Genomic DNA, 18,468 nt, shown 5'->3' on the forward strand with positions numbered 1-18,468 from the left:
GAATAGAGTCATGATTTCTGCTCTACCCAAAAATTTTAAAAACCTGGGAGGGGCAGTCACATTACTATTCAGGCAGTGCTGAGAGAGAGTCAATTAATAATATCTAATAATGGCTCATTATTAGATACCCAGTTCCTGTTAATCAAATCTCCACTCTACCAGTGTTAATCACTCTTGATCCTTTTTAATGGTTTTGATTTCTACTATTCAAACTATCCTTTCTTCTGCAATTTTGTTGTATGTTAGCCATTCTTGATAATGCCTCTCTTCTATTTCACAGCTCAGCAGACTTCTTTTAGCTCTGCAGCTAAAAACCAACTCAAATGTAGTAATATTAACTCAGGTATTCAAATGACTGACATTGAAGTATTGGAAGCATTGTCAAGACACTCAAGAGATGTACATATAACTATAATAAACTACAGGACTAATGAAACAGTATATTTTTATTATATTGACCATTTTTGCCTAGTTTTTTAAACTTCATATATAAAGATAGCAAATTAGAGAAATTCCAGTAAATTTTGCTTTGTTTTTAAAACTGAATAATATAGCACTAAACCTTTAACATATATTAACAAAGTTTCTGGTTTTTCTTTAACTGGAGAAAAATGTGCATCATGCTTATAGGTGATGGTACACCACACCATCTGCCAACCCCCGCCCCCCCAATCCTAGATCTACGATCCTAGGATTACCTGTAGAACTCAGGGCACATTTACTGGGATACACCTATAGGAAGATTACAGTCATATTGGAGCTTCAGCAGAAGTTGCAGAATCAAGAGATAAAAAGGTACAGATAGAGCATTCATTATATCTTTGTCAAAACCAAATTGAGATATAACATTGACTCCAATAATGTACCTTGTGACTAGGAGCCATAAGGCCTAGACACCTATATCTTATGCCCTAGCATAACCTAGCTTCATGGCAGTTAATTAATATAAGGGTCTGAAATGCTAGGTAAATAAGACTCGGGGCAACCGAAGGAAGTAGTTATGCAAGAAAGCAGATAGGTCTTATCAGTAAAATTGAATTTCAGATTAGGAAGTGCAGCTTCTTTTCCTGGAACATGAAGAAACTCTAGGTGATAAGACTCTGCTTCTGATTTGCAATAAATAGAATTAGAGCAAAGACAACTGAAATGAAAAATTGCCTGGTATTGTGAGCTGTGAGAAGCTGACAAGACAAGAATGCTGGTAAATAATCAGAAAAGCAACACCTCCTACAGCCTGCTTGATTTTGGAGAGATCATAATTAGACACTTGTGCTGAAGTTCATCAAGTTTGCTGGTTTAGGTATGTAGCTGTGAAACAGGGTACATTAATTTTCAGCTTAGCACAGCACTCAGTTAATAGTTAGAATCTAGGACCTTATTAGAAAGTTAATTTCCCATACAGATAATACCCTAGGACAAGACCCTTCATTTCTAATAACTTAGAAATGTTCAGATTTGTCTGTTCAATTCAGGCATCCATAAAATTGGAGACTATAAGAATGCATCAGTAACATATGCTCTGATGTGAAGATTTTCTCCCAGAATCCTAGATAGAGAAGCGAAGAGTGAATTAAATCAGTTTTATCTAGGTTAAAACTTCCCAAAGGATAAAAATGTAGAAGCCCAAAATAAATAAATAAATCCCATTTTCAAAAGGATGTTGGACTAGATGCAATAAGTGTTTTCAATTAGGTAATGCAACACTTGACTCCCAAAGTGAAAAGCAACACCCAATATTGGTATCTAGGTTCTCTTCACAGTGTCTGGAAGAGAAGTCAGTGTTTCAGCAGGGAAGTCCAAAAAATCTCATATGCTAAGTAGGAAGAATGGATCTATAAGAACCGCAAAGCCAGGGTGTCTGAAATTCCTCTCTGTCTAGAGCTTAAGTGCCCAAGTCAAGAGCTGCACTCAGGATCCAGAGCCTATGATCCTTGTAGCATAAATATTTTGGAAGACACAGATGCAAGTCTATAATATTATTCTTAGAATAGATCTTATTTAATGTGGGGGGAGCAGTCATGATTTTCTATTTACATTTAGAGTGCTTTACTATGACATTTCATAGCAGATGTATATTATTCATATTCTAAGCTCTGACTTTGCAACAACAAGAATTTAAACAAGAGAGAAAACTACTTCTGATACAAAAATGTGAGGTTTTTCCTTTACTTCCTAGGCCAATTTATGCTTTCAGATTAAGTCTAAAGTGTCAAGTGAATGCCAGCACACTCTTGTCAAGACAGGTATTTTAGCCAGTGATGCCGAGTCCCCAGAATTTTGTGTCAATGTAAAATAGTCAGGAATATATTGGATGGTCTCATAAATGCAAAATAATGTTCCTCTAGCTGTCTGACAAGTTTTCACAGGACATCTTTCAGAGGTACCAATGCTGCATTCCTACAATACTGATTGGGGGCCAAGTTTATTCTCCGAACATTAAGCTCCGTTGCAAAGGTTCTTGCCTTCTGGTAAAAGAACAGTGACATCTCCCGATCCACAAGGAAGTGGTGGTAGATAATTGCAAGTCTTGTATAAATCTTCAATTGAGCCTTTTTGTTCCCCAAGTCCATAGCAGCTGCAAGTGCCAGATGATAGTATCCTGCTGCATCAAAAGGATCCTGAAACAGAGGTTATATAAAATGTATTATACAAAGCAATGTATGATGATAATAGCATAAGCAAAAGAAAAGTTGGGTCTCAATCATAAATTCTGTACTCAAACTAAAGAGATTAGGTACTTGGACCAGACTTTCAAAAAAGTACTCAGCACCTAGGGACACTTTCAGGAATGACAGTAGCTGAAAGAGGCTATTGTTCTAGCCTGGAGTTCTTGTAGGGAACACTTTGGAGGGCTGCGTGAGCATCTTTTGCTGTAGACAGTCTTAGAACATGACACCGGCATGGTCTTTTTACTGCAGAAGACTATAACAGTCTGGGCCTAGCAGCAGGCCCCAAAGACCGACTGCTCTTTGACTGGTTCCTGGTGACATCAAGCTTCATTTCAGTGGAAGAATTAGTCCAAGTTGACTGCTACACTTTTGCTATGCTTTGTTGCTAATGTGGCTCACTGTGCTGGAGGAGAAGAAAAAGAGCCTCTGAGAGAGTTGGAGAGAAATCAGGAGTTCCCTTCCCAGGAGCACAGCAAAGAGTTAACTCTCCAAGGTTGCTAAGGATAGCCAGAGGAGCCAGGAACAAAGAAGACCCAGGGTCTCAAAGTCTTTAAAGCTTTCTCTTTAAAAGCCATGCTAGGATGGGCTGACAGGGGCCCCTTCAGGACAGAGACCAGACAAGGATTTTTATGGGGAAGGGGAGTCCTGAGGAAGAGCTTCCCCTGAAAATCCACAACAGTGACTACACAGGGGCCTTTAACTGAAAGTCTCTTCTCTCAATATTTTTATTGGAAAATACTGTTTGTGACCAACAGGAATGGGCACAGTCATTTAAAAAAAAAAAAAAAAAAAAAGTAATAAAAGCAGAGGTGCTGGAAGAGGAGTTTCTGGTGGGGATGCTGACCATGTTCTGAGCACTTGCTCACAAAGTGGGAAGTACTGAGTTTTGTCAGTGGGGAATGCTGAGGTCCCATCCCTGCTCCCTGGTTTTATTAGTTTATTATGATTTATTATTTTATTTTACATAAATGACAGTTTAATATAGAATGGATGTGGAAAACAGATTCCAGCCCCCCCACCCCTTTTTAGCTGATTGCCCCAACAACCAGGCTACAGCATCAGGCTACTGCTTATACCTCCTTCTATCCTTACGAATCTTGCCTTCCTCTATGCATAGTCCGCTCCAGCACACCTTCAAGCTCTCACCAAGCTTAGCCTACAGTTAATGTTTAGAGCACTCACAGCAGGCAGGACATAAGGGATGGAGGAGGACCTACAACAGGGCTGTCCAACTGATGCAGCCCCGAAGGAGTTAACACGCAGTCCATGGGCTCCCACCCAGCCACTACTTGTCCCATTGTTCCTGCTGCACTGGCAGCCAGGGGCTCTGGGCTCCCCCTCTCTCCTCCAGCTTCTGCTTCCTGCCCCAACTGCTGGGGGCAAGACGGGGCAGCACAGTGAGAGGGAGGGGGCCCAGGAAGCGGTCTGTGCTGCAGGCACTCCACATGTTTCTAAGAATCCTGACTTCCAATGCAGCAGAGAGGAGTTGGGATACTGACACTCTGTTCACAACCAGGAAAGGAGCCGGGCTACACTCCAGGCTAGGAAAGAAGCCAGGAGAGAAACTAGGCTGCCCGTGTGAAAAGGAGAGGACTGGGTTGTTCGCCCTGTACATGCAGCAAAAAGGGGGGACACTGCTATACCTATGCCTTTCAAAAGATTTGACCTCTAGTGTTACATAAACGATATATTCCCCACTCTTCATTATTCCTATGCATACAATTAGAAGAAAAATCCAATGAAAGGTTCTCATGGAATATTAAAAAGTGCAAAATGTTTTCCACAGTAGACCTCAATTCCCTCATATGTCTTACCTTTAGGTCATAGAATATAATGTCTCCTAGGACCAAATAGACCTTCACATAATACAGTGTCTCTTCATCAAATTCCAGAGGAGACGAGCAGAGTGATAACGCTTTCAGGTAAAAGTGTTCAGCAAGTTCGCACTGACCGAGGCGGTGATGGATGGCAGCAAGCCGATGATATGCTATTCGCTCATTTAGCTGATCTCCTAGATGAGATGATACACAAATCAGCATACAACTCTGACATGCAGTGAGAAGATGGATCCTCCCAAACTGGGTTATACAAGATATTTTTTCTTTAATTCTGATTTCTGTGCTTCTTTTCACTTAATTAAGAAGTCAGTAACCAAAGCTAAATTAAGAAGAGATTACTTTACCCAACTAGACATGGGGCCAAATACTGGAGTCCTTGATTTTTTACAAAAGCTTCGTTTTGTGAGAGTGTGAATCTTTCACACTAGGTACTTATACGGTAGTCCTCAGTGCAGTATTTGATTGTCTTCTGAGTATTTGAAAATAAAAACAACTAGTAATTATTTCCTGTCTGCAGGAGATAGCAACCCCACTCAAAAGTCTAACCGTTTAAATCAGGGGTGGGCAATTATTTTGGCTGGAGAGCTGCTTAACTTTTGGTGAGCTGTCAAGGGCCACATGGGTAGTCCTCCCCTTGAGAGAGACCCCGCCCCAAATGCCATTTTGGGAGGGAAAGTCCCACTACTAACTCCTGACATTTGCCACCAGAAGTCCCTCCCCTTGCTCTTAGAAGTACTCTTTTTGAGACAGGGGGTTGCCATCTTGGAATCAGAATGAAAAAAAAAAAAATCATATTCTAAAAATCAAACATGTACTATATTTTAAATTCATTTAAAAAATATTTTTGTCCTGATTCAGTGCATTTGCATAGTTTATGTAGAAGTGATTGCATAAAAGCTCAAAATAAAATATTACTCTTGTATATTATGTGGGGGTGTGCATGTGTGTGGCATTTGTGGGGGGGGGAAGTTGTGAAGGGGTGTGGGATGGTGTAAGCATGTGGATGGGTGGGTGTGTGGTTTGTTGGGGTGGGGTATAGGGTTTGTGCGGGTGTTGATATGGGACAACCCCCCCTCCACACACGCAACACACCCCCACAAACCCCATACCATCAGGCCGGGCAGGCTCCCTGCCACAACATGCAACTCCTGGCCCTGCAGGCAGGAGCTCCCCTCCTCACTGATCAGCTGTCCAGTCACCACCATTGCACTCAGTGCCTCTGCACCGATCTCCCATCTGGAGTGCCAGGAGTCCCAGAGGTGGAAGCACAGAGCCCACCCAGTTCAATGGCATGCAACCTGTGAAATCCTGCATCCCGCCAGCTTTCAGAGAGGCAGCCATGGGCCTGTAAAAATTGTTTTTTGGAGGGGCCCCACAGGCCAGATAGAATGGCCTTGTGGGCTGGATCCAGCCCATGGGCCATATTATGTCTGCCGAAATAAATGCTGAAATAAATGTTTCAAGCAATGGCTCTCTCAGGATCCTGGTTCCCGACTATGTCTTATTACTGTCTTTTTTACTAATTAACAAAAGGCCATGTCTTTCTTATATGGTTATACTGAAATTCAAAAAATTCAATTTTCCACCCAAAATTCAACTTTTAACCAAAAGGCTAAGGATAGACATTACACATAAACTGGTTTAAGTGATCAGAAACTAGTTTAAGCCTGTAACAGAACAGAAGTTCAGTGCATATAAACCAGTTTCAAAATGGCTGAAACTGGATTAAGATAGACGTGGATGAAAGTAGTATCAAACCTGACTAATTTAGGTTAAACTAGTCTATCAAACTTCTGTCCCAGATCCCCTCCCAACTCAAGTTAACTCTCAGTCCCCCAGCATCCCAGGATGCTTTGCACCTCTGTCACAAAACCCCTCTTGCAGGGTGGGTGGGCTAGCCTTGGCCTACACTGTCTGCTCCAGCCGAGCAGGGACAACTCTACCCCCAGGCTCTGGCATTGCTGAGGCAGCAAAGCCTCCACTCTTCAGCCCTGGTCCCGGGGGACAGCAGGGAGTCAGAGGGCATGTGCCGGGCAGTCAATCAGGGATGCACCCTGTTCAGCTGTATTCAGGTGCCCTCAAAAGTGGCAGACAGGCTGGGAGGCATGCTCTAGAGCTCCCCACTTCTTTCCTGGGCTACAGCAGGCAACTGGCTGCCTTTCCAGATTCAAAGGTGAATATCAGTTCAATCTATGCAGCTTAGAGAAACTTGCAAAGATTGAATCAATTCAGCCTTGTGCTTTTTTTTTTGCTTTTTTGTGGGGGGGCGGGGGGAGACTATCTGTACTTAGACAAAATGTTGTCAAGGGTCATTTAGAAATACTACATCAGATACTTGTACAGGAGGCTGGGCAAAAGGGAATCTGAGGTCCCTTCCAATTCCAGGATTCTAACTATTTATAAAATATTTTGCTGAAACGTTCTCTTTCCTCTAGCCCACTCTAAGTTGTCAGTTATTATTAATATTTTGCTAATCACAAATTGTCTATTAGAAAGGTTTTGAAATGTAGAAAACCTGTATGGAAAGCCTGAAAACCAGTACAAAAATTGCCAAAAAAATTTTCTGACTCTTCACATGGAATCAGTCCAGCTCACAAGCAAAGCCCCAGACTGGTCTTAATAGCCAGCTGGAACTGATACTAATCACTTCTTTTTGTAAAAATGAAGTGAAAGGAAGGTCTGTCAGGCACTAGTTTTTGTCTTGGGATTCAGGGGTTCGTTTCCCTTCTGTGTCAAAAGTTTACTGTGTGACCTCAGGAAAGTCATTTGGGGCCAGATTTTTAAAGGTTTTTAAGATGCCCAAGTATGCAGACAGGTACCAAATGGGATTCCCAGAAATTCCCAGTCCATACTTTTCATTCATTTCCCATTGAATTGTGAGGTACTCCACTATTTATTATAATAATCCTTTTAAAGTAAGAGGGGAAAAAAAAGAATAGGCCAAATTCTGAAGGGCCAGTGATTGTGTTTCAGATTCTGCTTTTGGCTTCTTCTTGATAGCATATTAATCATCTGTGTCCCAGATGGACGATCAGTTTGAAATCAGGTCATTCCTCAGAGTTAGAGATGCTGCATCCTGGCAATCTACAGTATTCACTGTCCTGAGTCAACTACATTAAATTTATGCAATTTAGGATTTTTATTTCTTTTCATAAGCCATCAAGGATTTTCCAGGGAAAGGGTGGTAACAGTGAGCAATACTGTGAAGGCGGGCTAGTAAAGGCCTTACTGGAATAAAAAGAAACAGTATGCTAGGTTGCATAATTAATGGAAAGAGATCATTCTTACAAGCAGTCGAAGTACAAAGTCTCTCCTATATAAATATATATGGTTATGGTCAAATTGCTCAAAAGGGAGCACGCAAATTTTTAAGAAGGAAACATGGTCAATTTATGCTACAAAAAGTGTTTTTTATGAAGAAGGATTTTGAGAATGTTTGACCTGAAAAAAGGGGTCTGAGAGACGCCTGCCTCAGTTACTCAAGTATCTGATGGAGGGCAGGGAAAGGCCTTCAAAATTCATGCTGCCGCAAGAGATCATAACACAGGAATTTAGCACATTTAGATACAAAATGAGAATCATAGCTGAGGTCTCACTAAGTGGGCCAACTGCTCTAATATTCAAGAACCAGCATGAAAATACAATACCTCAGATCAAGCCTCCATTCCTCACTTCCTAAATGAGCCCTCGAGCAGATTAATGCTTACAATCCAGGTTTCAGATGGCCTCCCCTTGAATATTTCCTCCTAACAACATCAAAAACCTATTTGTATCTCATTTGGGTTAGCAAATATAGAGGGTAGAATATTATTAGACTGGAAGAAGTTAGGAGGAGAAGAAACTAAAAGAAGTTTAGGAACTGGTTTATCTCCCTGCTAGAAAAGAATTAAAAACAGCAATGAAATTAATACTGACTTCCTAATACCCAAAACCTTGACAACAAACACTACTGAATTAAAAGAAAAGTGATAAATCCTTCCCCAAATTCTATCACTTATAGTAGTGTCACTAACTTTATGTAAACGCTGATTTACCTAAATTCACACTGAGTGAGAGAGATACTTTTGCATATTCCAGGCCTTCCTCATAAGCCTTCAGCCTCAGCAGCAGTTCCACTAGTTTGTTGCACAATCGGAGTTCTGCCTTTTTGTTTCCGATCTTTACAGCAAGTGGAAGAGCTCTGTCCTGAAATAAGCAAATACAATTCATTTGGTTATTGCTGAAGCACAGAAAACATACCAATTAGCAGTTAATTTCTCATATTTAGTAAATTATTTACTTTGCTTTATGAGCATGGAATCAAATAACCTGATCTCAGCCAGGTCAACTGTTACTGAGCCAAATCCATCAATGTTTATGGCATAGAGTGTAAAACAGACACTCTTTGGAGAAGAGAGTGGTTTTTGTTCTGTGCTTTGTACCTAGCACAATGAAGCCAGGACTGTAGCTCCCTAAGTGCTACCATAATAGAAATAAACAACAGACCACAAACCCTGTAGAAAGACACTGCTTTTTCCTTCTCCCAGGCACCATTGAAAAATATGTCGCCTGCAGCTTCAAATAACTCCATTCCTAAGTATGGATCCCCAGTATAAAGAGCAGCATCTTGAGCAACCTAAAATGAAAAATGTATGTTTTGTTAGAAAATATTTTGTGATTCAGCAATGAAGCATCACACTTCTGTGGAAGAGTTTTGGTACCAGCTGCACAGAATCAAACATTAGGGATAAGAAGATTTTTTCCCTTGATTTTGTTTCTCTGCCACTGCAGGGCTGTTCACCAGAATACATTCTTTATTCTCTAAAGATAAAATATGCATTTTAACAACCAATATTTGATAGCTGACAAATGAGATATTCCAAATAATGCGGATGTATATGCAAGGTTTAGAACTATGCACAAAATGTTAAGTAAATTAGTAGTATGCTAAAGGAGCTGCACGGTAGAATAACCATTTGTTATTTCAGACACAACAAAGAATTGCAGCAGTAAAAAACTCAATAAAGGGAAGTGCACACCATGCAGTATAAGTGGACACTGCCAAGATACTTGGTAATTGTTATAATTTGCAAGTAACAGAAGATCCCTCCTCTTTCCCACCCCCCATCCAATGACCCACGAAGTAAATTAGGTAGGCCTACTGCGTTAGCATTACAAGGAACCTGAATTCCAACTCTGTTTCAATGAACTATTATATAAAGTAACAATACCTAGGCTAGGGACAGAAATTACACATACACTGGTCTGAGCGATTGGAAACCTGTTAAAATCTATAACACAACAGAAGTTCAGTGGGCATAAATCAATTTCAAAATGGCTGAAACTGGTTTAAGATAAACCAGGATGGATATAAAGGAAAAGCTGCGCTATCCAGCATCTTACAAGCCGGCATGCTCTACTAACCGGCATGCTGGCTTGTAAGAAAGTGAAACTGGAAGCGCCCACCACGGCACTTCCAGTTTCTCCGAGCCCCCACAGCTGGGGCCAAAGCAGCCTGCACTGCCAAGCCCCCACGGCCTGGGGGCATAACAGGCTGTGCGGGGCCCACCTCCCTGTCCCACGGGGCCCACCGGGCCTGCGGGACGGGCAGTGATGTGGCAGGAGGGACGGTGATGCCACGGGTGGGGTGAAGGGATGCCCCAGATGCAGCAGGAGCAGCAGTGGCCGGGGCTGCTCAATTAACTGGCATATTTTGTTACCCAGCATCCCCCATTCCCGGAGGATGCCGGATAACAGAGCTTTTACTGTAGTATCAGACTTAACTGATTTAGGCTAACTAGATTTATTGAACTTCTGTCCCAGATCCCCTCCAGATTCAAGTTAAATCTTTCATTGTTTCAATGCTGTTTCAACATTTCGCCCATAGGCCATTCCATAGCCAGCGCCAGGAAGATCAGTGCTGCTGCTGGCCCCAGCTGGCAGCACCAGCCTCCTGTGATCTGGCAGGCAGATCGGGGGCCCGCAGCCCCGGGAGCAGTCCAGCACAGCCCCACAGCTCTTCTGGACATGCAGGCAAGCTCCCAATCTGCCTGCCAGATGACAGAAGGCTGGTGCTGCTGGTTGGGACTGGCACTAAAGTCAAGTAAGCCTGGGTTTTGAAATGTTTTGAGTGCCCTTGTTTCATTTCAAAGCTGTTTCAAAGGCTTTTGTTTTGTTTTCGCTGTTTTGTGTTCAAATGCATCGAAACATCTTCAAAATGAAGTACCGGGAGAAATTTCACACAGCCCTACTTTGCACCTCCCCAGCAACCTCCCCCTGGCCCCGCTTGCAGGGTGGGCAGGCTAGCCTTGGCCCAAGCTGTCTGCTCCAACTGAGCAGGGAAGTATACTCTAGCACATCCCCGGGGCTTCTGGCCTGGGCCACTGCAGGTATGTGAGGCATTTCCAGAATCAAAAGTCTGTTTGCTTGCTTATGGGTTTAATCTATCTAGCTAAGACTAAACCTGCAAAGGTTGAATCCATTCAGCCTTGGGCTTTTTGACTGCCTGTACTTAGCATTAGAGAACAAGGGCACAGAAATGAAGCCATTTCCCAAGGTCATATAGCCAATCAATGGCTGGCTAGAAAATGACCTGCACCCTCCGTATTCCCTTCCAGTTCTTTTAGGCAGACAACATCTCCTATGTGCTGATAAAGCACCTGGCAAAATGGTGACTGAATTACAGAGCAGGGCCTCTGGGTGCAACTACTATAGTGTAATAGCAGTGGAGGAAAGAAAAAGGGCTATTGGAAGAGCTGTTAATTGGAGTTTCAAAAGACCCTTGAGAGTAAAACAGAAGAGAGATCCATTCCCCAAGATAATGTTTCACAAGCAAAACAGCAAACCACTAAAACAGAATGTTGCATTCAAAAGTTGACAGGCCTTTAATAATGCAGCACCAATAACAGCACTATAATTTATTCAAAGCATCACCTCACAAAGCTTTTCTTTTGGCTCATGATATTAGAAGATTTCTCTTTTGCCATGCCACACAGAGTCATCCCTTCATCTATATCCCAATCATGACCATACCATACAGGTAGACTTATTCTAAAATCTAGACCAGGGATCCTCAACCAGGCTGCTGCCACATTCTTTGACAGGTGATATAAGGTGTGACGAGATAAGGTTCAGGCTTGTCCTTGTCTGAATGATCTCCCACCCCCCACTGCGAGGAGGCAATATTAAAATATTACCCACCCCCCACACTGCAATATTAAAAAACTAATTTTTAATTGGGCGCTACTCAATTCACAAGTTATGGAGGGGTGCCTTAGGTCCACTGATCTGGGTAATATAACTTACCTGGATATAGAGATCCACTAGTTCATTCTGCCTCAGAATGTAATATATCTTTCCTGCTTGGAGCCAGGCATAGGCCTCTTTCTCTTTCTCCTGAAGATCTATAAATATTCCTAGGCTCCGTTTGGTATATTCCAGTGCAGATCTATAGGCCCTAGGGAAGAAAAAAAAAGGAAAAGAAAATGCTAATCAGAATGAATATAGAAAAAGTAAATCCCATTTTATTGTATCAGATTGCAAAGCTATTTCTTTTCATAGTAGGACATACCTTATTTACCCCAAATGTTTGTGAAAATAATATGCATGTCTCTCAGTTTCTCTCCTCTTATTATTTTGTCTGATTCCTCCATTTCCTGACTTTGTTAATTTTTCAGTGTAATATGGTAGTATTTTAAGACTACCCTCCCTTCCTCAGTGATAGGATATATCCTTCCCCAGTGACACAGTGAAACAGCATTTTTCTCAGCCCTGGCTCTGCTCCAGCTTACAGTTAGTTCCTACAGCAATTTTAGTAGGAGTGGGGAGGGATGGGCAGTATTTGGAGGGGCTGGCAGGTCTATGTTGTGGGGAGGTTGTCTGTCTGTCTGGGAGGCGAGGGGGGTTGGAGGGCTCAAAATAACCTGTCAGGGTGCGGGGGTAGAAAACCTGCAGCCTGGGGACTTGAGTGAGCAGCCTAGCTTTCTCAGCCTCAGGGCTGTACTATGAACACATACACACATTCAGTTACATCAGGCATGGGTAAGCCCGATCTGTGTAGTACACCTCCCTAGATGAATTAAGTTCATAGATTTCATAGACATTCGGGCTGGAAGGGACCTTGGGAGATCATCAAGTCCAGCCCCTGCCCCAGGGACAGGAAGTCAGCTGGGGTCAAAGGATCCCAGCAAGATAAACATCCAATTGACTCTTAAAGGAGTCCAGATTAGGTGTTTGCACACTATTTCTTGGGGTTACAAGAAATAATGGCCATAAGCTAGCAGAGAGCAGATGTAGACTAGACATTAGGAAGAACTTCTTCACAGTTAGAGTGGCCAAGGGCTGGAATGGGCTCCCAAGGGAGGTGGTGCTCTTCCCTACCCTGCGGGGCCTCTACCCTGGGGGTCTTCTAGAGGAGGTTAGATAGGCATCTAGTTAGGGTCATCTAGCCCCAACCCTCTTTCCTGCCTATGCAGGGGGTCGGACTCGATGATCTATTGAGGTCCCTTCCGACCCTAACATCTATGAATCACTTCTGGAGGGAGTCTATTCCAGACCTTGGGGGCTCAAACAGTAAAGAAGTTCTTCCTTATGTCCAGCCTGAAACAGTCTTGGAGGAGTTTGTGACCGTTGGACCTTGTCATCCCTTGGGGTGCTCTGGTGAACAAGTGTTCCCCCAGATCCTGATGTACACCCCTTATATATTTATAGGGCGTAAAACTAAAAAAAAGGGAGTAAAACTCTTCATACATTTGAGAATAAACACTTCATACAGAAGGTTCTCAGACAAGCTGGTAATTTAAATAGCAACATGTTGCCAGGTCAGAATGGTGTAATCAAGAGGTCTGATGGAGGTTACAAGTTGCTAAAGTAAGTATGCAATTTTTTATTAAAATCAGCTGCTGGAGGGTGCCAAATGGTATCCCTCTATTTAAAAAAAAGCTGGAAGGGTGATCCAAAGAAGTTAGAACAGGCTGGCCATTTGTTGCCTGATCTAAACTGCCCAAACATATACCAGTTCGCACATTGATCAACCTAACCATTTCTAAAAAACCCAGGTGCTTCTTGACCTGATGTTCCTGACTAGAGATGGCTCTTCTCCCAGTTCTAGGACACAATGTTCTTATTCTAAAGGCCTTTCTGATAACAAGCCTGACCAGTACTTTGATCCCAATTCACAAGCTCTACTGATCTTGGTTGACCCCTCGTTGCATATTCACATGAGAAATTTGATCAATTTGCAGAAGTCATCATCAAGTCACTGTAACCACATTCATCAGATATATATTTTAAATGTGCTTATGCCAGATGCATGAGAAAAGCAACATATGATGAACCATATAGTATTACAAAAAAAGCTCTTAAAATATTCAAAACGCTAAATGAATACCAAATATCTTGATAAATATCAAGTAGTGGATCTATATAGCAAAACTTAGAAATATTTAAAAATAATTAAATGTTGCATAAAGGCTTTCAAAAGAACAAGGACATGATGTAAAATACATAGGACTACCATCCTGCAATCAGAGCAGCATGTTTGGAGACTACGGGCACTTCTTACAGATGTAAGCGCCCAGTGCTGTGACACTTACAGTTACATAAGTGGCAAAATGCATGTCAGCACTGAGAAAATGGCAGCGATGTGCTTTTGAGCTAAAAGCACCTCTAAAGAACCTTTAGTTCAAAAGCACACTGCTACCTTTTTCTGTGCGCTGACACGCACTTCGCTGCTTATACAATTGCACACGGTACAGCACAGTTCATCTCAGCTCGCATGCAGAGCAGGCTCGATTAATTGAGTCTGCTCTGAAGCAACAGATCTCCGGCACATCACGGGCAAAAAAGCATGTGTATGAATGCCCTATACTTTTAACAGCTGAGCTTCCCAAATTAAAAAGCTATGCAGGATGCACTGAAGTCTTTGCAGTCACGCACAGCCACTTGGACTGTGACTGAGAATCAAATCAGATCACTTAGTGCTCAAGGTATTTGCAAGAGATCAGTGAATAAACACCACATGATACTAGGAGTAAAAAGAAATTAAGAACAACATATCCTGAATGGAGGAAAGAAGCAGTTAGAAATTCCATGAGTGCTGATTTTTCTAGATATATTGAAGACAACAGAGGAATTTCAAACAGTGCTTCTCTCTCTTTTCAAGCAGAACCATTTGAATACAGACATCCTGAAGGCAGTCAGGTGGTTCTGAAGTGCCTGATACATTAATGGTTTTCAGTTCACTCAAACAGGGGAAGCTAAATTAGGAAACTAGTATAGAACTTTGAGAAGTCCTCACTCCACACAAGAGTTGAGCATAAAAAGTATGTCCTAATCATAAGAAACAGAAGGGAAGCACCTAAAAGTTGATAACGGATCTTCAACTAGATATGTTTGTGGCTCTGAGAAATAGGAGAGGTGCTATGAAAGCACATGCTGTGTCCTTTCAGAGTGTAAGTGAGCTGTCTCACAAAAGCTTATGCTATCTCTCTCCGATTTAAAGGCTAAAAGGTGTGAATCTATGTTGCCTTCTGAGAAACGGAACAGGAAGCAACAGAGTTTGTATGTTCATGAGTCATTTTATTTTTTTTTAAATTTAAACCTCTACCTATATGTAAAGCGCAAAGGATTAAACAAGCAAGAAAATGCATTAAACAAGTCAACAACAAAAACACTTTACTGCCTAGAAGGAATGTGGGGAAGAACATACAAGAAAAGACTGCCAAATGCTTGTCCGTGGTAGAAGTGCCAACTGTGTTCTGGCAAGTGTTCTTAGAAAGAACAAAGACGGATTTGTGCATTGTCAATTCCCTGTTTGAAAGACTATCTTTCTGTAGACAGACATTTAGTTGTGTTCAGTGCCCAAGGTGTTTCATAAGAAAACAACTACTTTTTGGAAAGAGCCAAAGTTGCTAGGCTAGACTTATACAACCAAATATAGATTTTTCTGTAGTAGAAACAATATACCTAAATAGTGAACAAAGCAAGATGTGGAACCATTCTAATTAGAATACAAACTAGCACACCTATAGGCAGACTTTTTTTGCCTAATTAACTGCTAAAACCAACAACCTGAGAGGACATCTGCAAAGTGAGTTAAGGAGGCCTCAAATCCTGAATGACTACAACAGTAAGTTCAGAAATAAATTGACCACAAATGCCTCCAAGAGAGTAGTGGTATAGAAGCCACAGACTAGCCAATAGAGCGATTCACAGCCAAGTGACATGAGATCCTTATAAGGGTGCCACACATTATTGGCACTGTGACGTGTGCAAAAGCCTACGTATGATTCGAAAGATAAACAGAGATTTCAAATGGGGATCTATACTGTCAAAAACATTCTGACCTGCTGTAGTCCAAGTTGGTTGCAACACAAGAATTGTTGCGTCATTTATCAGTAATGAAAAATGAGTGAAAGCGAAGGGAGTTTATACATGTGCTCGGCGGGCAAGGCTGCTTTAACTGCAGCAGCTCTAAGAGCTGCTCTAATTAAAACCCCCGAGCATCACGTGTATCCACATCGCCATGCTAGAAAATGGTGGCAGGGACACTTTGTGCGTTTCATTTGACGAACTTTAGCTAAAGTGCCCCTGCCGCCATTTTTCAGGACAGGGACATTAATACACGTGGCACTGGAGTTTGCTGAAGCACAGTAATTACCATGCTCCTACAGACTCAATTAATTCCTGCACACTGGAGCAGCCTCGCTGCACATGTATAGGTGCCTTAAGAGCTGTTATTTTCTAGGTGGGTGCCTGAAGTCTAATGAGGTTGAGAACCACCAGGCTCAGGTGTCAGATACATACCAACAAAAACAAGTGTCAATACATTCAAAGAGAAAAAGGTGGGTTTGGTGTTCATTTCCGGATTGAAAGTCCAATGTCTTCATTTAAGGTAAGTCAGTATTGGCCAAAACTCACCACAAACCACTTGCTGCCACCACTTGATGGAAACAAACAAATATGCCCATTCTGAAAACGCAGGATCTAAATTTACTCAGATATAAGTGTATAGTTTGAAAACTGAATAGAAACCTGGGGTACATTTGGTGGCTGCAGATACACTCCCTCTCTAGGCCATTTGATGAAAGTGAAGCAGAGTCTAGAGCTCAATATTTTTACTTTTCAATACAATCTACAAAATAAAAATCTTACAGAGAGCTTGCCCAGTATATCTCATGCAGGAGTTAAATAATGTGAAATTAAAATCAGACAAAACATCATCATCAGTCACTTGTCCTACAGTCCTCTAAAGCTAATTACAGTAACTTCCAATCTCTGCTTGACCACTGCCAATCTTTCAAAGCAATCATATCCTAAAGCAATTATCTTATTTAGTACAATGAGAATGGTCTGAAACTCAGGCATGCAGAAGGGCCAGCTGCGTCTGATGCAGCAGCTTGGGTTAGTACATGCCAAAAGCTTGAAAAACCCTCAACTGAAGCTTGCTCCAAAGCACTGAAGTCACAAACAAGCAGCTTTATAATCCAAGATAAAACAGCCTGAACAGCAGAATTGTCCAAATGTGGGGGGGGGGGGGGGGGAAGGAATGACACAGATAATCTGTCCAGCACCAGGAATGGATTCAAAGGGGGTGTAGTAGCACAACCTCACCCCAGTTTCTGATCACACAGCAGGAACAGCACCAGCCCAGGACTTCTTTAAGTCCTGAAGATTGTAAGTTTCCCTCCTTCCCCTCCGTGCTCAGAGGCATGTCTCCTCCCTCACTTGCCACCCAGTGTCCCTGTCCCAGGGTCAAGAGGAGCTCTTGTTCCACTCTAGCTGGGCTGTACTGTGGCTGGGCTGAGCCCAGGACAGTAGCATACCATGGGTCTCAGGCACCCGGAGACCAATGCCTGCATCTGCACGCCCTCCCCCCCGTGACGATTTGAGCAGGGTGTGGAGCTCCCATTCCTGCCCCACAGCACTTCCATGGGGAAATTAATACTGCGACACACCAGACACTGGGGGAGGGGTGGCAGCCAGAGTTTCCAGCCATAACTTGTGAAGAAACGTACATACCAATTGGGTCAGTTTGTAGGGCTAGAGACAGACATTACACATAAACCAGTTTAAGTGATCAGAAACGGGTTTAAACCTGTAACAGAACAGATGTTCAGTGCATATTAAACAGTTTGAAAATGGTTGAAACTGGTTTGAGATAAACCTGGTTGAATGTAGTATCAGACTTAACTGATTTATGTCAAACCAGTTTATACAGTGTCTGTCCCAGACCCCTTGCTGATTCAGACTCCCCCAGCATGCTCTCTGGGCTGGATGGGACACTGCTCCACAGCAGGGATCCCCGCTACTCCCTGGCCAGAGCTCTGGCAGAGACTTGCAGGAACAGAGCATCTGCCTGGCTTCTCCCTGCTAAGCAGGGATTATTTCCCCTGCCCCTCTGCTTTATGCAAACACCTCAGCATTAGCTAGCAGACCACATGCTGTCTAAAATCTGTGTTGTGGGAGATGACAAAGGCAGACAGGCTTTTTGGAGCTAATCAACCAGTAGCTTAATATCCTTCCTTGGAAAAAACTGTTTAAGAAGAGCTTGAACTAATGGAGAGAGGCTTTATTTTCTTAATGGACTAATAAACACTGAGTTAGGGGTGATAAGCATTCCCTGCTAAGCTGCTTGGGGAGGGGCAGCAAATAATAAGAGCATCCTGCCAGGGCCTGGCCATGCCTCCCTCAGCTCAGCACTGTGAAAGGGAAGGGAGAGCTGCTTTAGCACCCTACAGCTTCTAGTCTCAGCCACTGCAGGCACATGCCTGAATTTTTTCAGTCCAGAGGAGATGTCTGTACAGTTACAAACTGGTTTAGCCTAGCCAGGTTAGACTAAATTGCAAAGATTGAATCAGTTCAGGCTCAGGCTTTTTGAATGTCTGTCCCAAGCTTAGAGGACATGTTTCCATACAAAAACCACCCTCAAAATTAGAAAAGTGTGTTGACAGTCACAGTAGAGACCCAATGATTGTCTCAGG

At 42.5% G+C, this 18,468-nt stretch overlaps 1 protein-coding gene across 10 annotated transcripts in view; it reads right to left on the reverse strand.

The window, feature by feature from the left end:
• Nucleotides 1-466: 466 nt before the first annotated feature.
• The window catches only part of SH3TC1 (SH3 domain and tetratricopeptide repeats 1), a 99,233-nt gene continuing 81,231 nt past the window's right edge, over nt 467-18,468 (reverse strand). For all 10 annotated transcript variants that reach the window (XM_025195221.1, XM_014527228.2, XM_006017013.3 and 7 more), the window contains 5 exons: nt 11,792-11,942; nt 9,000-9,122; nt 8,542-8,692; nt 4,484-4,680; nt 467-2,618 (listed from right to left, as the gene is read on the reverse strand). In XM_025195221.1, coding sequence (XP_025051006.1) covers nt 2,361-2,618; nt 4,484-4,680; nt 8,542-8,692; nt 9,000-9,122; nt 11,792-11,942 — 880 coding nt within the window. In that variant the 3' untranslated portion in view covers nt 467-2,360. The remainder of the gene's footprint in view (nt 2,619-4,483; nt 4,681-8,541; nt 8,693-8,999; nt 9,123-11,791; nt 11,943-18,468) is intronic.

Source organism: Alligator sinensis, unplaced genomic scaffold (genome assembly GCF_000455745.1).
Source record: "Alligator sinensis unplaced genomic scaffold, ASM45574v1 scaffold421_1, whole genome shotgun sequence".
Lineage (NCBI taxonomy): Eukaryota > Metazoa > Chordata > Crocodylia > Alligatoridae > Alligator > Alligator sinensis.